This window comes from Epinephelus fuscoguttatus, linkage group LG9 (assembly GCF_011397635.1).
Source record: "Epinephelus fuscoguttatus linkage group LG9, E.fuscoguttatus.final_Chr_v1".
In the NCBI taxonomy this organism is placed as follows: domain Eukaryota; kingdom Metazoa; phylum Chordata; class Actinopteri; order Perciformes; family Serranidae; genus Epinephelus; species Epinephelus fuscoguttatus.
The window spans coordinates 29,938,850-29,964,154 of record NC_064760.1 but is presented as its reverse complement, the minus strand read 5'-3'; the positions used below and the strand labels follow the sequence as shown (position 1 = coordinate 29,964,154).

At 39.3% G+C, this 25,305-nt stretch overlaps 1 protein-coding gene across 2 annotated transcripts in view; it reads right to left on the bottom strand.

The window, feature by feature from the left end:
• Positions 1 to 24,184, bottom strand: part of ctnna1 (catenin (cadherin-associated protein), alpha 1) — an 88,598-nt gene extending 64,414 nt beyond the window's left edge. Inside the window, exons 1-7 of one of the 2 annotated variants that reach the window (XM_049586349.1) lie at positions 24,026 to 24,184; positions 21,926 to 22,043; positions 21,269 to 21,464; positions 12,292 to 12,458; positions 11,534 to 11,653; positions 9,408 to 9,677; positions 4,336 to 4,539 (exon numbers count right to left, since the gene is read on the bottom strand). In XM_049586349.1, the coding sequence (XP_049442306.1) occupies positions 4,336 to 4,539; positions 9,408 to 9,677; positions 11,534 to 11,653; positions 12,292 to 12,458; positions 21,269 to 21,464; positions 21,926 to 22,030 (1,062 nt within the window). In that variant the 5' untranslated portion in view covers positions 22,031 to 22,043; positions 24,026 to 24,184. Of the gene's footprint in view, positions 1 to 4,335; positions 4,540 to 9,407; positions 9,678 to 11,533; positions 11,654 to 12,291; positions 12,459 to 21,268; positions 21,465 to 21,925; positions 22,044 to 23,812 lie in introns of both variants that reach the window. The other variant, XM_049586348.1, reaches the window with a different exon arrangement.
• Between the last annotated feature and the right edge of the window lie 1,121 nt (positions 24,185 to 25,305).

Genomic DNA, 25,305 nt, shown 5'->3' with positions numbered 1-25,305 from the left:
TTAAGATATTTGTGCTCTGGCAGAACTACCACTGCGTGTGTGGATAAGAGTTGGAATCTGTATGACTATCACACCCTGCCTGGCCAGACATCCATTACAGCCACAGGACCACTGTAACACCACTAATGAAATGGGAAAGCAGTGCACTCTCTGATTTTACCTCTAAAAGACAGCAAGAACAGCAGAAAACAGATAAAGTTCAAGCTCATAGATAGTAATAAATAAGGCATCACCACAGCAATGAAATTTCTCTGGGTGACTGACTCACTCTGAAACTCTACTGTTTCAGCGGGGACATTCAGGGAGTGTTTAAACAGAACTGTTTCCAAACAGAGAAAAGAAAATCTGACCAAGAAATGGGCACATGGAAAAGAAAACTAGATCAGCAGGAGGACAGCATGACAAAAAAGACAAGAATTTTTTTTTTGTTTCATTGGTACTTCTTTAACACAAGTCCTCACCACAAGATGCTCTGCTGAAATGATCTCTTGGGGAAGTTCTAGTAACAGATGCAGTCCAAACCAATCATTATTTAAATACTCAAAAACAAATTTTGTGCTAAAATATTGGAAGCCCAAGTAAACTGTCAACTTTCTGGCAGATCACAACATTTCAGCAGATACACTGTCAGGTTTTAGAGCAGGGTGCAGCACGGTTACAGCAAATAGGCTGGTATTAAACGATACTTGGAACAAAACCACACTGTGCTGCTTTATTTGTTGATCTGTCAAAAACATTTCACTCTGTAGACCATGAGCTATTGCTAAACAGATTCAACGATATTGGAATAAGGCTATAAAAGGATTCAAAAATTATCTTGTGGCGCACACACAATTAAGCATTATTACACAAGAGGGCGTGCTTTGCTGTCATGGTTTGCACACCGGCGCTGCTCACAGACCTCGGCGCTATTAACTATGGTAAAGCTCACCCGTGAGTGAAATACTGCAATTATATAACACACTTGACTGGTGTTATCTCTATTTCCATGGAAAAACATAGGGTCAAGTTAACACGTAATGCTAACAAAACTAAATTTATGACTTTGTCTATGGCCGATCCCAAGATAACAAAAATTTACACTCTAAACAGGGACTCAATTGAAGAAGTGTCATCATAGAAATATTTTGGTAGCAAGCAAAAACTTGTGCAGGCCACAAGTATTTTGGACTATAGTGATGTTGTCTCCATGCATGCTGCATCTTGGACACTCCATCGTTTAGATTCTGTGTACCACAGTGCTTTACACTTTATGATATGGTAGACTGGCTGTCACTAAGTCTACGTAGACAACTTCATTTGTATAATTTGAGTAACAAGGCCATGCTGGGTAAACTCCCCTCATATATATGCAATCTCATAACACAGACCTCCAGCGGTTTTCAGCTTCGTTCCACCAGGTGGCTTTCTAACCAGGTTCCAAGGGTTTGTACTGAGCTGGGGGAAAGAATCCTTCTTCTACTCTGCACCCTAGACTTAAAATATCTGCTATAATCTGCTAAGCATAATACATCATCATCATCAAGCACCCTTAAAAAAAATCAAAGCCTTGTTAAGAATCCATGTAACAAGAAATGCAACTGCTTTAATTGTGCTGGCTTTAGTCTCTTCGTTGTGTGTTTGGTGATTGTAATTCCGGTCGGTTTTGTTTTATCATTTCTATTTAAACTGTAACTTGTGTGCCATCTTGGCCAGATCTCCCTCGGAAGAAATGTTTCCATTTCAGCCTTTCTTCAGACTTTCTGGTTAAATAAAAATATATACAAAAAAATATAATAAACAGTGCTTTCGCCCCAATTAGAAAAGTGATGACGATTACAGTGACCTAAACACAATAATAAATTCTTTAGACCATCTGCATTTCCCAGAGCCACACCAACCCCATTAAACCTAGTCACTTCATAGGGATTGGATAGCTATCCAATCTCAAAAAAGTTAGGTGAAGTGTAAATGTATCCGAGAAGCACTCATGAAAGACTGAAATCCAGGGCACTCTAAAACAGTCTAGCCAGATGCTGAAAACTGTAAATGCATTCACCTCTCTAAGACTAATGTCATCTTTTATCCTCCTATACTGTAACTCCATCAGTAAGCAGTCTGAGGATATAGCCACTCACTGTCTGATTTTTATTTAATACATCCATGCTATGTCTGCTCTGTCCTTGCCATAATGGCAGCTTAAGTTATACTAAAATTATACTTAAAAGTTAGCCATCGCTCTGTCTCATAAAAGCAATGAAAAAAAAAAGAGGTCCAGCCATTTCTACACATATAATGAAATGCAAGGTGATACAAGCTGCTATTCATCTGATCCCTGATCAGTTCAACCACTGTATGGGAGAGGTGTGAGCCTGTGAGGATGGGAACACTTTTGTCTCACTCGTAGTTGATACATAGAATTAAATGAGGGTAAATGGGGACTCTGACTTGCCGTTTAAAATGCTGTTTCTAGCTGGTCTTGTACTTTCAGAGGAGAATTATTAACTTACTGAAACTACAACAACAGCAGCAGCAACAGCAGCCACCCAATTAAAGTGCCAACACATAGCAGCTTAAAATCCAACCAGATCAAACACTCCAGCAGTCCATATCAAAACCAGCAAACTCCTACCCCAGTTAAAAACACAATCACAGATCACAAGCATCACATAGCCTACCAGTCACAGAGGCAATTAAGACATGTGCCCAGGGCTTTTGTTTCCCTTAGAGTTTGCCTGGGGGAATTCTGGGCCCTGGGTTGAGACTCACAAGTAGACTTTCTTCTGTGTTCTTCAGTATAGAACTCCCATGTCTTTACTCAGGAATTTGTAGAGCCTAACCCTAGCTATGGCCCTAACCTGACAAACTATAGCCTAAAGCATTCGATAGGTACAGCTTGTTGGAGGCAGCACAGGCCCTGAGAAGTACAACTGTCTGTAAACAGAATCAAGAATATTACAAAGTACGCACTGTAATGAACAAATCATTGAAATTTAGATATTAATTACTTAATAGTAACACTTACTAAAAAAAGGTCTTGTTTTTGTGTGCCCAAGGGTACCCGCAACCATTTTCTTGCCCTGAAAAACTGACACACAGACGATAGAGTGTGCCAGGGAGCCCAACATGTGGGGCCAACTTATGATTCGACTTACAATAAATACTTGCTCTCGATACTCAACACCATATTTCATACCCGAGACTTTTTTTAAATTTAGCTCATTGCTTTTTGAGCATTATACAACCTAACAATGACAAAAGTTAAATTTCACTGAGTCAATTCCTATGTAAACTACAAAGACCTGATTACCAAGAGACACTGTTGATTGCGGTCCTGTTCATTTAATTTTTTCTGGGCACAGTGACAATGTTAATTTCCATAGATTAATCATGTAATAGGCAGGATGGTGCCATTATCATGACAATGACCTGAGAGCGGGACTTTTATTTGTTCTAAAACAACTCTAACTCTCTCTACACAGGTTAAATAAAGGTAGGATAAGTACATAGCTCTGAGCGTTAGGCTGGTCACGGTAAGTACTTTTGTTGGACAACGTTGTCCCAGAAATAATTGTGAAAACCTATAATGTCATTTTAACCGTAAGTGTGTGTATGTAAAGAAGATGCTTGAGCCCTGCCCATGATGAAACTCTAACACTGAAAGCAGACGAGAGGAAGCAGCGCAACCAAAAATGACAACGTAATGTGTCTTAGCATAGGGTTTTTTTTTGTTCATTCAGCTACGGCGCTGCATCATGTTAATGACATTTTTATGTAAGTAATCACACATGTAAACACAAGGGCAACATCGTACAATATATGGACATGACTGTGATCATATTTGCTGACCTAGATAAGTTAATAATGTAACTATCCTGACAAGCCTAGTAGGTGTAACTGCACATGTAATTATTGGGCAGAAACCGAATTGGTTTCGAATTAGACGACCTTTTTTGGGACATAAAGCGAGATACGTGATTAGGTGTATGACAAATCTAATCATGATTTTTTTTTCACGGGGATTTTTTTACAAACAAGTGCTACAATTTACTTGGATTTCTCTTTGCAGAAGTATGACAGTATTTGTGAAGGAAGTTAACTTCATCACAAAGTGCTTATTTATTGGGTTCAACATTAAAGTTGTACTTAACTGTATTTTCTAATTTTTCTAAGCCAAATTTGAAACCTCGTGGTTTATTTTTTAGAGTTTTGTTTGTTTTTTAACTCACAAATTTTGCTGTCCAACAGTCGCATTAAGGCAAAATGCAAATCTAAAATTTCATTAAGATTGCTGTTGTGTGTAAGATACAGATGTGGGTGGAGTGTAGCAACAGGTAGAAAAGATAAAACACTTACATTGCCCATATACTCAGACAGAAGGTCCTGAAGAGCCTGGCGCACAGAATTGCATTCGGCCACTATGCGCTCCCTGCGGTCATCACGTGTGCAAGATGAGTCGGCCATGAGGGCAGCACCGCTGATAATGCTCTCCAGACGCTCCTCCAGGGAGGGACGGAAGCGCTCTTCACTAAACGCCAGGGGGTCCACGATGATTTGTTTCTGTAAGGAAAGGGTCAAAGGAGAAATTACACATGGACAAAAATGCTGAAAGTCACCACAGTACACTGATCAAGACAAAGGGAGAAATGTGGCAGGTGAGGGGAGGGATGATTTGCCAGACTGACAGCATTGCTGGAAAATCTGAAGGGAAGAGTGTGTTAGACTCTTTTATGTCTATAGGCCAGAAGACAATGACTTTCAGTTCTAGTAATGGTGAAATAATGTACCACTTCTTGACTAATTATGGTATGGTGACCAGGGAATCAAGGTACAATCGGTCACAGAGTTCCCTTCAGTTCAATGAAACTGCCCCACAACTGACAGAGACTGATGTCACCTCTGGGTAATAAAGAAATGTACGGATTTTAATACTAAGAGCTGAATGTCTGTCATAAAGCGCTCAAACATTAACACGCAGAGAACAAAAGATAACAGATTTAAACAAATAAATTAATGCAAATGAAAAAGCTAAATGACAAATCCACTTGCTCTTATTCTAACAAGTCTTGTCAAAAAACAGTATCAACAGTTTTTCAGTGTTTTCTGTAATACAGCACAATGTTGGACCAAAAAAAGAAACAGCTAACAAAAAATTCATAACCAAGGCAACATGTCCTTTATCCAAACATAACCCTGATAAACAAAAGCATGAAAACAGGAAACAAACACTTCTGAGCACAAAGTCTGTCGTCAGAGGAGCATAAATAACACAGCTCTGAAATACTTTAGCCTTCCAAGATTACGCTGTTTTAATGCAATGCACACACTTAGCTGAGAAACTACTTTATTGGCTTGTGGAAAAACATAACTAGCTTCTCCAAATTAAACTCAGGACTGTCCTCTTTTTCATCTGTGCCACACAGAGGAAAAGAAAATGGCTTATCCAAAAACTTTAGTCAGAAACAGTCTATTTCACAAAGAACAAAATTAGCACTGGTGAGGAACTGTTTTTCCCCTATCCTTTTAAAGACTACACAGGCTCCTCTGCTCTGCTGATAATCATTTTTTTGACTTACTGCAGATGAACACAGCTTCAAAAGGTACTCTTTCCGTGCCAAGACAAGAGAAAACAAGTCAAAAAAATCAAACCAATCTTTTGGAATGGTAACACAGCGACAGAAAGTTCTTCTACAAGACCTGATAAATGAATCACAAAAGAAAGCAGTAGTGCCATGTCTGGAGTGTAGACTACAAGATCGATTTCAAAACAACAGATGTGCCTATGAATATGTAATTATATATTTATGAATATATATTCCCTTTTGTGAAAGAATTTGATTTTATGGCCTTTGCTGCCTTTCTTTTGAGTCACAGAAGTGCTATAGTAAAGCACTGTCCTCTCTTTTATATCTGCAGGATGAGAGAGAACACTTAAATGTCTGATTTCACAGGGGCAAGCCTGCTGAGAGAGGCAACTAGTTGACATGCTGGAGAGGTACTGCAGAGGGTTAAGGTATCACCATGACACTTGTGACAGCCAAAGAAAGGAAGCCAATTCCCCAATGACAAACGAACTCTGAGCCTTTGCAGATGCCTTATTGCTACAAAATATTCAACAATTCATCTGTTAGAATTGTGGTTTATTAGGCAGGCCGCCCTCTATCACAGCCACCTCCAGCCCCCTCCATTCCGTCTCATCTGACCTCCTCTGCTTGCGTGTCATATCACCATGGCAACAGGCACACGAGAGAGACACAGAGGAGGAAAGAGAGAGAGACAGAAACAGAGAGAAAGAGAATTGGGGAGGGGGGGTTGACTCATTTGCTAATTTTTGCTTTGCACTTGGAATTGGGCATCAGAAAGGAGCGAGTGTAGAAAAGGCCTGCGTCTGAGGTTTTTTTTTTTGGGGAGTTTCTGCCTGACTACCTGTAAAATACTCACTGATGCAACAGCTCTGACAGACTGCATTGTTGACACTTGTTTTATGTAGATTAATCATTTGGCGTGCCATCTGTCGGAGTGAAATGCTTTTGTAGTTTTTAACAGTGTGACATAAATTTCCTGGACTGTAATCCACTAAGCCTGAGTGGCCAGCCATCAGTCCACTCCTGAATACAAAAACTTGAAACAGGAAGGTCCAGTGAGTGAAGCAAACAGCAATATCGAGTGCACAAACTTTGCCTTCCTCTGGTCATCAGGTTACCAGTGCACTAAAAATATAAATTTGCTGAAAGACATGTTTGTAAACACTCAGCACTGAGACTACTTTGTAAAGAAATGCTCACTTGATGAAGGGCGCCTTATGAGTACTGCCTAATAGTTCACATTTTATACTTGAAAAGCTTAGCTTAAGGAAATTTTTTATTAGTCTTGCTTAAAGCTACTGACTTAAAATGGAGAATCCAAAAAGTGGGCCAAAGCATTGTTACTGAAAGAAACAGGGCAAAGCATATTGGTGTGTGACTTAAGATTTTAACTATGTTATACCCATTAATACATGCTAAAACACTTCAAAGTCAGAGGCAAGAATACCATAAAATACTTTATCAATATTTAAAGCTTCTATAGGCAGTATAATTTTGGCTTTATTTGGCAAATATCAGATAATTAACTTGGAACATAATGTAATTCAAGTGGACTGAGAGAACACCCGACTTCTGCACCTCCTCTTGGCGCTGGTTTCAGGCTCTGACAATACTCTGGCCAATCACAGGTCATTACAGAGAGAGCGCTATTCTACTAATGCAGATGTGCGTGCACATTAGGAGTGTAACAATACATGTATTGGTATTGAACCATTTAGTACATGGCTTTTGGTCTGGTACCCATTACAAACCTGCTGCCTGTTCTCCTCCCAGGGGAATAATCTACAGCGGCAGGGAGCAAGCAGGGGTGGCTAGCTAGCTAATTCTTGTCTCATTTGTGGTCTGATAAACAGAGAGAGACAGAGTGGGGCACGGAGGGGCTATTAACATAAATCAGTGTATGGGAAACAGTGGGTTACTGTATGAAGAGTGCAATTATGCCCCTGGTCATCTGGTGGTAGGGGCTAAGGATAAATAAGAGGTGTGGGAGAAGGGGATGTTTTTAAATCTGACGTATTTTGTTTTGTTTTTGGCTTTTCAAGATTTCTGCCTCCCCCAGCTATAAATTTATGTAGGTATACTATACAAATTTAACTTGTCCAATACATGTTATGATTGCCCATGTTATCACTTTGGGAGCAGCATTGCGTGGAACATGACATCACATAGATGCAATCACAGGAGTCATGTTGTCAACGTCCAAAGAGGAATTACGCATGTAAATGCAAATTACATGTCTCAAACAAGGCATTAGGTTAATTGCTTGAGATCCTATCATTAAGTAACTATTATAAACATTCATTAACTACAAAGGTTGTTTCTCCTCTTGTTGACACCAAACAAATACAAGCTTTTACCCCAACCTCCACCAACAGAAAATCTTTGGTTTGCAATAACTACCATTAAGATGTCTGCAAAAGGCCATGAGTAATTAAATAGTGCATCATATGGCTATGGGCATGTAAAGCATGAGCATGCAGATTGCATCAGTCACATGGTAAACAATGTCACTGCAGGATTAACACATCAAGTTACACTTTGCTACTTAATAAATGACTAAATAGCTGATCAGCGCAAGATGTCATATGCATCCAGAGAAAGAGAGGGCACAATTGAAAAAACTGTACTCCGTTGCCAATTTCTCATTGTGGATTTGTTTGACGTCTTTGGAAGCTGTCTGAATATTAACAAATCTCCTGTAAACAAAAAGATGTCTGGCAATCTGATGGAAGTCAGTGGCAGTTAGAAATAAATAATATCAGGTTAATCATCTTTGCATTTATCACCCCAGGCAGCATTAAGGTGATTAGCTCAATGTTTTATCCAGCTGCTATCTTGATGCTGTTTCATGTCAATATTATGATGACTAGTCGTACATTTCATATACCTTTTTAGTTTCATATTCTTATTAATATTAAGCCCTCCTTTACTGACTATGATCTTAAAAGTTAAGTTAGATGCTGAAGCTAAAGGCAGTTTTAATCCAATAACAACTACATGAACGATTAGTGAGCAAGTGCAGGAAAATAGAGAAAAGAAATCAAACAAAATAAAACAAAAAAAGCTAAGAACTATTTCATCTGAATCAACTGTGGATTTTAGGGAAAGTGCTGGATATAGTTTGAGTCAACACGGGATAACACTCACTGACTTTCAGAGTCTTAAAAGTTTTAAGCATGAATATAAGAGGGACTAGACAGCAACATGCAAGGTGTTTTAGTATACTGCAATTCTTCCCCGTGCTAAACGTCAAAATGAAGTTCACTTTTGTTTGGAGCATAAGGACAGTTCCTTGCATGCTCTCACCAATTCCCTAAATACAGATATTAAGTTTCAGTTTGCTATGCTACTCTAATAATGAAGACTAAAATATACTTCAGCTGTATTCTTTAGAGCCAACCGACCTAGCAACAGTGAAGCAAAGCTCAGTAGCTACCAGCTGACAAGTGGTTTAATCAAGGTATTTATAAGATGTGTTTATAAGTACAGTCCATTTTTTTCTGAGCACTAGAGCTGCCTAAATCTCCTTCATTTGACATAGAAGCAAATCAAGGAATGAAGTAGTAGTGACTCAAGAACATTCAGTGTACCCCAAAGCCATGTCCCAATTTGTCCATATAGCTCATCCTAATTTTCCACTTTAACCCTGAGCCCTTCAAGGGTTTTGGTCATTTTATGATTCAGTTGGGTAAGTTCTGGAAACTAAAAAAACTGACCAAACTATAACCTTTCTGAATAAGGCCTCATCCATAATTAAAGTCTGACATATACCTGGAAGTCTGGCTGGACATGTGGAAAAAAAGGCAAAAGGGTTGTGACTTGTTAGCCATTCATCACACTTACATCAAAATTGTTGAGGGCATAGGCAAGCTCTCCACCCCCTGCTGGCTGACTGAGTGCTGAGTCCTCAGTGGCGGTGGCCTGCGCGGCGTTGGAGATGCCGGAGACTGCATGCTGCAGCTGCTTGTAGATCAGGTCACGGTTAGCCTTGTAGGCTGCCACGTCAGGGTGCTGCAGGCAGGCACGAGACGCTGTGTACAGCATGGGGATGTTCCTCTGTAGAACCCCGCGAGCAGCAGCCATTTGGTCTTTGTGGTGGACATCCTTCAGCTCCTAGCAGAATGAGATGAAAAGGAAAGTTAAATAAAAAGGATAAAAAGTGATAAAGGGTTAAACTGGAGGATGGAATACTTACAAGGGGCTGGGTGGTAATGTACTTTAAATTCAAAATGGGCCTGTCATGCCCTTATGGAGACACTAAGTGTGACAGAGTTTGTTCTGGATGACCCAGATTTATTTCTGTCCCCTGCGGTAACAACACAGTCATAATCAGGCCATTATAATATGCCTTTGCAAATTAATGCGTTGCTATTCAGACCTCAGCATTATATTGCAAATACATCTTCACAGAAGAGAGGAGAGGAGATAGTGATCACTGGCATAGATTTATGGCATAAAAAAACAGCTTGCATACACAAAACGAAAGCCTCCCCTCCAAATGGAATACTCCCAGGGCTTTTTTCCACTATTGCTTGAGACATGCTCTAAGAAAAAAAAACAGCCTTTAAGCCCCATTACTTTCTGCATTCACTTTGGTTAAACATATCTGCAATCCATAAAAAAGCGCAATTACAAGTAAAGGCAATTTCCTCACAAGATAATCAGTGATCATTCTGGCAAGTTTTCCATTTAAGGGGAGGGGGTGGTGTTGAGAACAACAACTGTCTAGTCTCAGGGTGGATTTTGCAGTTGCAGATACTATTTAAGTGCATAATGAGTATTAGCTACTTATCACTGCTTCAACTTTTTTGACTCGATGCAATTACATAATTCAATAAATTTTTCAGTATGATGTAACAACTGAGAGAAAACTCCTCATATTCATTATCCATCTCTAAGAAACTGTCTGGATGGAGTTTATAAACTGGAAGGAGTTCAGCAGTGAAAGTTAGTGTTGGCTTTTGTTTGCATATTAAACATTAATATTGTTCTCAGTGACACAGTGCTTTACAGTGCACTCCAGAGCGCTGTCTGAAAAATTCCCACCACTAAGTTGTATTATAACACAGCTTGTCAATGCGTAGTAGGTCAGAGTTTGACTGAGAACATTTTAAACTCTCACATTCATTTTCATTTCCAAACAAGGCTCTGGTTTTAATGTTTTTGATTATTTAAAAATGTGCATACCATAAAGAAAAAGCCATAATGAATCCGATTTCATTATTTTGATGGCAGTATTGTGTAAAACTAGTGGGGTTAAACATTTAAGTCCTACCACCATTCACTGCAGTAGTCCTATGCTAAGCCAGAAAAACCTAAACATCCACACATGACGTATACCACAGGCCAGCATGAGGGCTGGCTTAAAAATATTACTAAAATATAGACTGCATCCTTTGCAGTTAACTTGATGATAATCTTGACAAATAATGGTGAGAAGTAAAAGTATTTTGATATAAAAGCTCTTTTCACTAAGCTCTCTTCATTTCCAGTAATTAGCAGGTGTGTGCATCTCCTGGATCTGCACCAAGAATCTTATGAAGCAGTTTCATCTGGAAAATGCATCATGAAATGCACTTTACTGTTGACTGCCACTTATAGCATAGTGGAGATAAACGATGTGCCATTTCTCATCACAAGGAAATGGGTTTTGTCACATTTAGAGTCAAGCCTTTATGCTCTTTTCTTGCACTCCCGGCCCACTTCACTGCAATTGGTAATAAGAAGATTGTTCATGCTTACTGCATCTAATCGTCCAGCAAAAGCGTGAGGCACTCTCCTGGCTTACTCTCTGTCATTGTTTTACTTACCGTTTGCTCTGTGGGTTGGAGAGCATGTTTTGTTTTAAGTGCCATGACCACTAACACCCATTCAGGTACCCAATAACCTCCCAACCCAATTAAATCCACTGGACTCCTCTGCTCCCACGATCTGACCTTGTCTCTCTTTTTTTGCTTACTGTACATTACCTGCTGTCTCTTGGCCGCCATGATGTTCAGTTTGTCGACCTCTGGTTTCAAGGCCTTATATTGGATCCCAAGGTCCTGCTCTGTTCCTGCGTTACGCACTTTCACAAGATTTTCCTCCACCTGAGCAGGGTAGGTGGAAAAAGTTGGGAGAAAACACAGTTCTTTACTGTATGTCAGCAAATTGAAACATACTGAATGATCAGTTTGGACAATATCAACCTATATCTTACAAAATATAACTCAAAAGCAAAACGTTTACACAGTTTTATAATGTCCAGGTGTGAGCTAAGGCTAAAAAACATGCACTCAAATCAAGCCAAGCAATCAAGCTATGATTTTAATTTGCTCTGGCTTGTCATTTTAGGGTTCAAGACGAGTAAAACCAGCTGAAAAAATATAAATTTAAAGTGAACTCATTTGAAACAGACCAACAGAAGACCATTTTTTTTTATACATTTAAAAGAAATTCAATAACATTAATTCAGACTAATACAACCTATTTCTTCTGTCCAAACAAGCATTAACATTTGGGATGACTGCTGATGACATTGTGACATGGAAGAGCTAGTCCAAAAATCTGACCCATTTGGTTAAAGATTCTTACAATCATCTTACAAATCAGGCTATACCCAAAAATACATTACCAGAGACCTTCCTAGACATTATTAGACAGTTCGTGTTAACGTTCAGCACTGGTTATCAAGTGAAGAAATTTTATTCTCTAAAATGAATGTATAATGTGCGAAAGACTATCTCACCAGTTTAAGCTGCAGTAGAAGTTTGTAGACATCAGACATGTCTGCCAGCACCAACAGATGTGTGACTGCTGACAGGAGGGCTCTTGCAGCACGAACCATATTGCCCCTCTTCACAGATGAGCAGGGGTCTTCTGCAAATTCTCCAGAAGCCTGACGCATTGACTCTCCTGAGGATGAGCGACAAAACAAAACATCTGCTGTGACTCCGAGGTTTTCACTCAAACTTCTAATGAAAACTAGTTCAAAAACAGTTTGAAACCGCACTGTGAACTAGCTTTCAGAGTGCTAAAATGTGAACTTAATCCCTGGTTGGCTGTAAAAAGTAGTGTTACCACCTTTGCAATAATTGAAGAACAAATATCCTACTATTAGGGACTGGCAATTTATTGGTTATACTCCATGTAATGCAGCTTATTCCATATAGGATGTATAAAATGACTATACCGAGAACATCTAGCTTCCCTTGGCTCTCTCTCTCTCCCACAGACACACACACACACAAAAAAAGACTAACAAACATAATACGTCACACGCAGTCTTCTAGCCCATCCAGACCTCTCTCTTCTGGGCAATAGTGTGAGAAGGTGAGGTATGTGTTTTTGTATTTGCAGGACTCCTGACCGCAACTTCTATTTAGTTGCAACCATGGAGCACCAGTGCAACTTACCAATACAATCAATATATAAACCTGAGACCTCTGAGTTTGCTTCCTGCTCAGAATGAATAAATCATCATATTAACAGCAGCAACTTTCCACCAACTGCGAACAACAACTATACCAGAAGCTTCAAGTTCACAGCAAACAAAAAAAAAAAAAAAAAAAAATCAACATTTGCAACTCAAGTCAGTTCAGATGCTTCAGAATAAAAGCATCAGTTGTTCTGCTCTGATTTATTCCATTGTAAAAACACCACAAATTCATTCAATACTTAATTTAACTTTATTATAACAGTACTCTATTTAACCCTTTTACAGTATTTCATTTAACTTTATTATAACAGTGCTTTAACTTTATGATATAACAGCAGCTACTTTTTTAACTTCACTGTAACTGGGGTTTATTTGGTAGTTTAGTGTTTTGGTATTCTATAGTAGTTTAGAGATTTTAAAATATCTCAGTATATATCATGTATGGCTATGTAGCCTAAAAATACTGCGTATTATTTATAGGCATATCACCCAGCTTTACCTACTATGAAGCTGTCAATATTTTAATTATGTGGGCATGTGCCTTCCCAACAGGTTGTGATAAAGAAATATATATATTAATGTCCAACAAAGTGACAAAGAAATTGTTTTTCAATACAGTGAGCTTTCTTTCTTTGTTATCCATTAAATCAAACAAAATTCTTTACATATAGAACACTTTTATTGGTCGTGCTGGTAGTAGTAGTCGTAGTCGTAGTCGTAGTAGTAGTAGTCATCTACAGGGACTGACAGCAGACATCTGAGAGTAGTCACCCTGTTCCAGGCTACAAGTTAAGTGCGTCAGAAGCCTTCATTTGAAACAAAGAGGAGTGTGCGGGAGGGAAGCAACGGACTGACGCATTTCCCCTGTCTGCTTAGGGTCAGCAAGTGTCACACAGAACTACAAAGACACACACCTCTCTTCAATGTCCAGTAATGATTTGTGCTTGCACACAGACATGCACACACAGCCCTCTGGAAAAAAGAGGTCAAAGCCACGACAAAAGGCTCACTGTCTGGTTTGTCCAGCACCATGCTTTGTCCTACATTGGATGGGCCTGCACAGTTGACTGGGCACACAAATAGACTTTGTAAGCTCACATTATGAACAAGACAGTAAATCCGTAAGTAGTTTTTTTTTTTCTGTGAAGACACAGCCAAACTCAAACTCCAAAAAATGCCTTATAACAGCTATGTCTGTATTGGAGATCCAAAGCCAAAAAGAGACAAGTACTTATCTTGTCCACTCTCCTATGATTTGGTACAGCTCTATAGAGACCTGAGCAAAAAAAAGATGACAAGCTGTAACATGAATCATTTTCTTACAGCGATGAGGTGGGCACTGGAAAAGTAAGACAACTGAAAACGAATTCAAGGTTCATTCATTCTCATCAGTTGCTACCATCTAGCTTAACACTGTTTCTATGACAATCGTGTGTAGAGCAACTCTACTCTTTTGACAACACTGCTTACAAAGTTGTGTTATGATAGAGAGTGTACTTCCCCTTTTACTAAATGTGTGCTGGGATTGACTCCAGCCACCACGGATCTAAAAAGGGTAGACAGTTTAGACAATTATGGGTGCTTTCAAAGGAACTGTATGTTATAAGTACGGATGCAAAAAAATATTGCAGCACAATATCTCATAAAACAAAGAGGCAACACTGAAAAATGGATGGCAATATAAACTCAATCTTATAAACTGGCTATGTGAACGATGCAGACTAAGCTGAGTGTTGTAGAGTGTTTTCTCATTCGATGTCAAAGTGTCACTGTACTCTGTCACTCCAAGATAACGAGGAAGCTGTATTTAGATACAACGTTAAGTGACTTCTTGGCTTTGACCTCTGGAATGTTTTATGTGTGTTCTGGGCCACAAGCAGTCAATGGACAATTCCCACAGCTGATGTTTGCTGTGAGAACAAAGGCAACTGTATGTGTGACAGCTCAGAAAGGCTGATTTCTAAATTTATCAGGTACTTCAGCTTGTTATTTTTCTCTGGACCATCTCCCTTCTGCCCCCGTGTCTTAACATTCATTGAGTCATGGAATTTAGAATAAGATATTTGCACTGAAGATACATGGTTAACTTGAGCAGACATAATTTGCAGCTTCTAAAGCACATCTAACTTTGTTTGGCCATGTTCAAATCGATCTGCTGACTTACACTGATGCTAACTCGCAAGCAATGTGAAGTCTACCTAAGCATCAGCATTTGCTTTGGAAATTGGGATCTGTCAATTAACCACTGTATTTAAATAATAGTATTGCAACCAAGTTTGTACATTTGCATTCTTCATGCAACTGAGGTAATTAGAGGCTGCCTTTAACAACAGTAAAACTGTACTGAAACATTCTTTTAATAATGTAAATAATGTCTTCACAAAAATGCACATTTGGGAACTACTGAGCATACTACTGTATAAATGAGACTTGAATTATACCACATGAGTTGTGTGAGAGTTTGTAAACAGAGGTTTTGCTGTTGTTTAACACAGCCCCCTATGGCCTCCGGTGCATGATGAATGTTTACGTTTTTTTTGGATTTTTCGTTCACTGTGGAGGCATGGGAGAAAAAGAAGGTTTACTTCACAAATCCAAGGTAACATGCAGTGAGTCGCTGATTTACAAATGGTCGCTTCACAGCTGACGCAGTCCTGTAACCTTCATGGGAACATCCGGATTTAGCCAAGCTAGCCATTTCCCCCCGCTTCTAACCTTTATGCCAAATGTGCAGAGTGGTATAAATCTTCTTATCAAACTCTCAAAAAGAAAAAAAAGACTGAACTTAACAAAAAAATGTTATGTTGAATAATCAACTTGCAACCACAGTAGTAGCACTATGGACTTTAATGTAAGCATTGTTTGTCAAGTAAGAATATCATGACTCATTTTGTGCATCCAAAAGTGGACATATTAACGTAATGAACAATAATTCTTAATGGTTAAGAAATATGATTATAGTTTTTAACCCCTTCTGTATGAATTACTAGCACTATGTTACATTAAGATGGTTATTGGTAATAAAGCTTTCAATTACAATCAAGATTTATTGTTTGACAACACATCAAATATGTGCCCCTTCAAGTCACCCTGAATCAGTAGCTGAGACTGTATAAATTGCAACCCCCTGATCAGTATAAGTGCAAGCTAACAAGTCCCAATGTTACAGGCTTGACTGCACTGAGAGACTTCAGTGCTGGAAAAAAATATAATCTACTCAGTAAATGAAACATCAATAACAAGCCATCAGCAGCCCCCCTCCTTGGGGTAAGTAAACTGACAACCTGTGAGAAACCCTGATAAATGTTGCTTGCTGTGCTAGTACACACATCGACCAACCTCAGCTAACACCAGCATCATGTATGCCCACTAGCCCTTTTAGTTCAATGACTGCACATTTCATCAATTACCTACTGAAACTCTAAAGCCACTTACTCAACAATCAGAGGTTTGGATGTGTTCAAGCAGTCATACCAACCAGAGAAAAACATGTGTAATTGCAGTGTTGCAGTTCCTATCATCTGTGGATGACAAGATTTGAAAGCTGAGGACATCACAGTGTTATGAACTGTAGAATGCTTAGCAGTTACCTAGTAAAATACAATTTTCAGCGATGATTTAAAAACATTTGATAGGAAATTTTCATGGTGCCATCCTGAATCCTCACTGATGGCACCGTATAACAATCTCCCTTATTGTACCCCTGGAATGTATGCTTCAAATATCTATTTGAGCTTGTCAGCACATCAATGCATATTAAGTATTTTGCAGACACCTGAACTGAAATGCTCACACAAGAAAGAACAAATAAGCAAACAAAGATTGATCTCTGCTGCTGTCTACGGTGGATCTGTTCAGCCAAAATACTGCTGTGCAGCATGCTCAGGTGAGTTTTGACACTGTGCACAGAGCAGTACAAAAATCAATGTATTTACCTGTGCATGTATAAAGAGAATATACTCTCCATAGTAAAGAGTATGGGCAATATGGAGAAAATTAAATGTCATGATATTTTTGACCAAATATCTCAATGTAGATATTGACAGAAAACTTACAGTTTTGGTGCTTTCACAAAATATTTACACAGTGACATTTAAAAAATAATAATAATCAGTGATCTGGATAGAATAATTAAGTGAGTAAAGGCAAATAATAGAACAGCTAAAGCAGTCTGATAAGTTCAGAAAATAACATTAGTTTACTGTAATGCAGCCTTTAAAACCAGAAAATGACATCAAAATATAACAATATCCAAAATCTCAGACGATATGCAGCCTCATATCACAATATCAATATGATACTGATATACTGTCCTGCCCAACATGAAGCTTAAACAGACGCTTTGTTACGGAGCCAGTGCAGACAGCTACATTAAGTTACGTTCGAGCATGTCTAGTGTGTCATACAAACTGAAAAACACAGCTGTAAAATGGGTGAGGCAGAGGTGACTGTGCCTTTAGCAGTTCCCCATTAGCAGCAACTGTCATCATCACACATTGCATGTTTAAAAAAAAAAACCCTATCCAGTACACAACAATTTGGAAAAATATCTGAAGTATTTCAGATTTTAAAATGATGACAATTACGTTGTCCATCACATTTTAAAATGTGGTTCCTTCTAATAAACCACTTGCCTTATTCCTTATGTCACATATTCAGATATCTTGATATATTCAATCAGAGTCCAAAATCCAAAAGATATTATTACTGTAGGTAAAGAACAAACATCTTAAATCCTCACATTTGAAGCCTGAACCTGGAAATGTCTGGTGAGTTTGTTCGAAAAATTACTGAACCATTTCATCAACAATTAAAATAGTTGTGGATTATTTTTTTGCCAATCTTCTAATCAATCAAGCAACTTCCCCCATGAGATCCGAAATATAGTCAAAAGTGCTAATGGTGTTTCAATTTCAGTGATATGAAAAAGAGTAAACCACCAAATCCTTAAGATTCAAGTGTTGTTTTGTACTTTTACTGGAAAATTACTTCAGTGACGAATTAATTATAAAGAACTGTCATTTACTTTTTGTTGATTAACTAATCAGCCATTTGTTCCGTCACTCTTCCAGTAAAGAAACTGCGGTTTTAAATGGGCATTTTGCAATTCATTTACAAATTCAGTGAAGATTTGAACTCGAAAAAAAGTCACACTATCAAACCTGTAGAGCAGAGATCTTACACTGACTCTGATCATTTTACGCTAACAAAGACCTAGAGCAGTTTGCGCAAATGATCGACAACACGGACCTCAAACACAGTCCGCACCCTCAGGCTGTTATTCCCCACTGTGAGCAAAATCAATAAGGCCATTTTCAGGGGGCAGATAGTGATCAGTGCTCCTTTAATAAACTTCCATCCATCTACCGCTTACCTGCAGCCCACCAAGTGCATGATGAAATGATTAAAATGTATATCACACAATAAGCCCGCCAAACAGCAGGACAACAAAGACACAGACAGGGAGGGAAGGGCAAGATAGGGAGAACAAGGACGAGAGCAGACAGAGAGGGCTGCGTAAAGAAAAAGTCTTTTAAAAGGGGTTTAGAAATATCAACTAGTTTTAGTGATGTATATGGTGATTAAAGTAGGATTTAAAATATTCAGAAAATATGTTAACTGAGGAAAAACATCCACTAATTTCAAATTATCCAAGTAGAAAAACTTGGTCCACTTGCCACTTGAACATGCATTGTAAACGCAGTCATTCTTAATGATCATGTCAGACACTTTTTCTCCCATTTTAAACAGCTGGTAAGCCACAGCTGGGTGGAAAATGCTCTCTGAATCCAGGGGGTGGGGGGTGTTACTCTACTCAATAGCCGTATTATCAGTCTAGGCACGCTTCGCTGAGCAGCATGGCATAGCTGACAGCCAGGCCTAGGCACCAGCTAACAACAGTCAGTGAATTCCAGCCCAGTGACAGCTTACCACAACTACAGTAACATTCCTGGGCACTGAGCACTGCGCAGGCTATCTAGCTACATGTCATCTACCTCCCAACTACTCAGAGCATAGCTGGAGCAGGGGACATCTAACTCGCTGGGCATCTGGGGAGAAAAGACACAGTGACACAGATGTCGCTTCACAAGGTGATAACAGCCACCCTTAAGTCATAGCTCCCTGGTCTCAGTGGTCTGCTAGTGTGTCAAAAGACAGTCAGATATCTAAAGCAGAGAGGAATAAATGAGACTTCCAGGTTGTTAAATGATGGAATCCGCTATCGCAGGCCAAATGGTTATTTAATTGGGTAATTGGCTGATGATTTGATGGTAGATTCTGGTCGTGAGATGTGCAAGTTGTTCATTCTGTCACACAATGAACTGGTACTCCACTGAGCAAACCAGCAGATAATGTTACACACAGAATGCCAGACAAATCTCCACCGCCGTCACGCTCGCTCAATAATCTAAACGGATGAGACAAACCCCATAGTGTATAATGATTCACTTTTGAGTTTGTCATCATCAGGACAAATAACTAATAGCTTGCAGAAGCTACAAACTACACAAGATCCAGGAAGGACATATTTTTGCCACTTGTTTGGGATGACACAAGTTAATCAAGCTGACTATATGCTCCTGCTCCTGACAAGTGTCTCTCAAAGGTCAGATGCCGCTCAAATAAAAAACTTGATGGCAAGTTCATATAATAATATGATGATTATAGTGTAACTATATTGCAGTGCTGAGTGATACAGGGTAAGGCTGCATAATATGGTTGGACATAAGGAAAATGTTCCTATTACAGATGTAAATCACAACTGATCTTTTCAATGTTGAACATCATATACAGTACACTATATCCAAAAGAAACTATTAAGCCCAGTTCAGATCAACAATTCTCTACGAGAATGAAACCGTTTTAGAGCATTGCAGAGAAAAGCTGCAGTCGCGTAAACAGCTCATGTGTTCACCTGCGGCTCAGCCTGCCAAGTCGCCGGCGACTGGTTTTAGAACCTCAAGGCACCTCACCTGTTTCAACAGCTAATCAACCTGTAGCAAAGTGTTCTGGCCAAGTCAGTATAAAACTCACAGCTGACAACATGTTAACTTGCTGTGGCGTTCTCTGAAAACAGCCTTCCATCCCCACTGAGCCCGAGTCCAACTTATTTAGATCACAGTGGCTGGACACACATATGTTGGTCTCTGTCCTCACAGTATGTTGGTCTTGGATGCTGGCTCATTGCTGCTGCTCACTTTATGTGCCCATGTCATACACACATTCACAATGACTGATGAAAATGCATATGTTACTTAAACTGTGGTGGCAAATTTATTATAAAACCGGTCCATCTAAAGTATAGGTTGTTCTGTAAATGTTTTTTTGCCATTTCATCACTACAAAAAAATGCAACTGTAGCAAGTATCTCACTTTCACTATTCTCATTCATATTTTAAGACGTTACAGATCATAATCAGATCCAAGGTTCAGAGAGTTGTTAAAGGGAGACAATGCAGTCTTGTCTAGTTGCACTGGTGCAAACTGGCAGGTTTTCAGAAGACTGAAGAACAGCAGATTGCAAGTAGTTGCAAGTTTCAACTCGTCTCGATGCAAATCTTTGGTCTTAACTGGACTGTTAAACACATAACAAAAACCACCTTTTTTCAATCCTTAGGAATCCTTGATTAAACAACAGATTTGTTTAAAGAATTACACAATCATATTGCTTTGGCTGACATGGACTTGCAATCTAAATTTTAATTTAGTTCTATATACAGTCTCCAATGCTGCATCAGCGGTAGATGATGTTAGATCGCTCAATAAGGCACATAGAAAGCAACACATATGATAAATCAATATTCATCATAATGGTCTTATTTCTCTCTAATGGTCTGAACATGGTCTTTGTTGAGCTATTGCTCCCTTTTCGTTACAGAAGAACACAAAACAAGAGGGGAAATATTACACAGCTACTACAAAGAACAAGGTCTGTGATGCTCAAGTCCCAATACTGCCTGAGCAACCTTAACCTGGGCAACAAGAACAAACGCAGGACAGAGGGGAAACACAGTTAAATTGGATCCTGGTAGAAGACGAGGTAATGACAGTGTACAGCCTGATGCGAATGTGAACTGTCTGCATGCTCTCTATTATCTGGCTTCTCTGAATACCCCATAGCAAAAGGAAATCTATCAGGCTCGAAGCATATTCTTATTTCAAGGTCTTCCACTGGGGCAGATGATATGTACATAGCTTATGATTTATTTATCATCCCTCCTATCTTAAGAAGCACTCTGTACAAGCTGGAAACCACACACTGTTGCAATATGTATTTTCAATATACCTTGCTTGCGGACATCTTCCACGGCAGCAGTCAGCTCATCCTTAAGGAACTGACTTTCCTTTGCAATCTTTTCTCCTTTCTCCAGAAAGTTCTGGGTGGCAGTCTCCACAGATGCTGCCAAAACATGAGCCTTCTTGGAGCGTCCTTTCTTCTTGTTAGACGGGCCTTTGTTGCTGGAGTTTACCAAAGTGGTGACCTATGGCGGGGTTATAAAATGGTTCAGTGACAGACACTGCAGCTTTGGGATCTCAGATGAATTTGGCAGACTAAAGATATGCCAGCAGCATTTTTGACATAAAAATCTTAAGTAATGCTGTATTATCTTGACAGCAAATGCTAGTAATTACTTGTCTTCGAATAGCCATCAACCTACAACATTTTTAAGTAATAATGCAACATTGTGTTGACATAAAATATGACAATCTTAAATAGGTACTGCAAGCGAAAATGAATAAATAAACATAGCACATCACTTGCAAAAGTAAAGCTGTGAGGAGCTCCTTTTCTATTCAATTAATATTAACTCTGCCTTAGCATCATATTTAAATGATTGTATTTAAAGTATTTTCTAACCAAAACCCTGAGCCCATTCTACCTATAAGCTATGTGACCCAGCCCTATTATTATTAATAAGAATGCACACTGTGTTTACATTACCTGGGTGACCAGTGGCTCCAGCAGCCTCTCGACTGCAAGAGTACGGATTTCTAGACTCTTTGGGTCCCATTTAAAGTTGATGTTAGCTGTGTTGATGTTTGTCATGGTGTCTGGAATTCTGGGGATAAAAACGGACAGAAAAAAACAGAAGAATTTCATTCTTTAGATGCAATGATCAAACACAATATAGACTGCAACAAACATGAACATCATTGTCTTTGAAGACACTGAATATCTATATCGATCTGAGATGTCTTTGGCTGTATATTATAAAAGGACATCTTTTAGTTTGCTAAGAAAAAAAAGTTTTCTTGCTAAATGAAGCTTCCTTTAAGATTGTCGGTCTAGTCTCTAAAAGTTTGTAAAATAATCAAAATATTAAGGTCTTTCTTTGAGCCAGCAATGCTCCATCCCTCGCAGAATGACTGCCAAAGACAGAGCACAGTAACACTGTGGCCCACTTTCGATTTCTCTTTTCAGGCAGCGACTGCAACTCCATTGATTAGCTATCTAACATAAAGGGGCATGGATAATCAGCAAGCCCTGGGGGCTGAGGGACCTCAACTGAAAAGTTGGTCAGCTGCATTATGAGAAGAATACCATTCATAGCCATTAGCCTACTATTTCAACAATGAGGCCAAAATATTAAAAACACCAGGAAAGCGTCTGAATGATGACTATGTTATATTGAACCGTTATTTACTGGGTGGGTGTGCTTTCGATTTTACCTTAAAAATCCTAACTAATGTTTGCATTTGGATGGGTGGTATATTTGTTATGATCTACAGCCAGTTTTAACTTTTAATCAAAAAAATCCAGCCAGTATGGATGGATGCATATTGCCTAGCACAGTTGTTATTCATTCTATCACGGACAAAAATATTTCCCAACTACTCACAGAGGCTTTAATCTACAATAACTTAAGCCACTGCAAGTTTCTCATCCAATATGGATCAAGAGGGTCACTTTATCACATTTTTTTAATTTCCCTAGAAGCATCTGAACATGCAGAGAGTTTGCTGTCCTTTGCTGAGGTGTGGACCATGTGTATTTAAACCTCTACCTGAGAAACAGTTGTATTTAATACTGATTTATGTATTATTCCAAGTAACTGAGGCAGGGCATGTGAAAATGAGCTCACCCCCCTCTGTATGGGTGTGGCACAACTCTCAGAGATATCTCAAAATCTGATCAGATGCAAACAAAACTAACTACAAAGCTAGATCCCGGGGGGGTACCCGCCTGTGATTTAGATGGAGTAAACCCTTAACTCACCGCAAGTTACAGTTTGACTATTTAGCCTAAGAAACACCGCCAAGATGGTATGTTGTGACAATGTGAATTACCTTTTCGTTACTATAAACGCCCTCAATACAGTAACAACACGTTTAAACTAACACTACTTACTAGTAGAAGAGCAAAAGGGTGGGTCGGACACCTATCGTTAGCTGGGCGCTAATGCTGGCATTAAGTAGCTTAGGTTGCACCTGTTGTGTGTTAGCTAACTTTACCTAAATTAACGTTGGTTTCGCCGGGCCAAAGTAACGACAGTTGACACTATAACAATTAAATGAAGCGACTATGCCGGCTATAGAACCGGTATTAGCAAAATTAACCTATTTTCAAGCAGCGTTGTCTCATAAACCGGTCATGTCAACACTTGAGCCACTTTAGCTTAACGGGCGGTGAGTTAACGTTACCTGCTAACGTACAGTGTGCCAAACACTGCACCTTGCTAATGCTAATGCTAACCGACACAACAAACGTTAAGCGTTAGCTCCATCAGGCTACTTTAACAGTGCCAAACTTACCGTGAAACTTTTACTGTCGGTACAATTAACTACTCCACGTAATAAATACAGTAGTTAGGAAACGCTGTAAACTTACCGAAAACAATCCACCAGAAAAACCGGAGTTTAAAAGTTCAAAATGGAGGAATGGGAATTACGGAGTTCCTTTGCCTCAAAAGTTTTCCTCCCTTTTCCTCCCCTCGCTGACTCAGAATAGTTGTACTCCTGACCTCACAATGTACTTCCCCTCGAAAGCTATCGAAAACTAAGCACAAGAGCGGCTTCAAATGATCTTTAGTAGTTTAGTTACCTGAGAAGTTTCGGTTAAGATTGTTTCGATGTCGCAGACTATTGCCCAACAATGGATGAGGCAGAGGGGGGCTGGGGCGGTGACCGAGTTCCTGAACTTCCTGGCAGCGGGGCAGGGCAACCACAGGACACAGCAAGTCCGCAAAACAAGGAGGTGTTTTGGGCGTGGCACTGACTGTATGTGTCCATATATGGATTAATTACTGCTTCCATAAATCTAGTGCAGCTTCTCCCAGGCCAGGCTGTGGGACACAAGTTTCACCTTCTCAGTCTGAAGAATGAAGTAGTCACTGGGAATGACGGGCCCTGGGGTGAGATAATGAGGGACCTGAATATAAAATTGTAGCAGCTTTTTTATGATCAGCAGAGGCGTAGCACCAAAGTCTATGCATCAGGAGTCTTGATGGGCTGCTTCCTCTTTTTCTCTTGATCCATGTCTCTCCCACGCACCTTTTTTTTCCCCAAAGTCAGTATGCTTTCTTTCTTTGTCCTTTTTTCTTTGTCCAATTTCCCTTTCTTGGGGAAAAACACAACAGTGTATGTTGGTGCTCCAGCAGCATGTAAGCAGTCATTCAGTCAGCTCTAGCTGCAGTTAGAGACAAATCCTAGTGAATCCTTTTCGCCCTTAAGGAGTGAGAAGGGCCTCAGGCCGCAATCACACAGCAAGCATTTTGCAGGGTGCAAAACGTGAGGTGCACCGCACTGCCTTTTAAAAAGAAATAAAAAATGAAATCCCACTAGTAAAAAAAATGCAAGGCAACCACCGCATCCAAGGGCGGAAATTCCATTTCATTGTTGGGGGGGACAATAACCAGAAATATTTGGGGGGACCAACAAAGTTGCAGTCAAATTTACTGTTGTAACACATATAAATGGAACCAGCATGGTTAATGTTTAGAACAGCATCCCTTATCAATACTGTAGCCCATATATCAAGGTTTTTAATATGTTCAACCTGCATTACCAAGAATGACGAGTAAATGGCAATGTACATCAAATATGGGTGTCTTTTTTCTTATAACAAAGACTGAAAATCACAATAAAGATAGTTTCAGCTTGAATTTATCTTGTCATCGTTGTTTATGTGGTCATTAAATAAGTGTCACTCATTTTATCTCTGCTACAATGCTTCACAAGAAGTTTATAGGCAGAATAAATCCTTCAATGAACAACCCCACTAAATGAAACAAAAGTATTTTACACAAAACGTGTTTTTTTGGTGGCTTCTCTCAAAACAAGTTGAGTAATTATGGCTCTGAATGTAGGACAACTTAAATATGC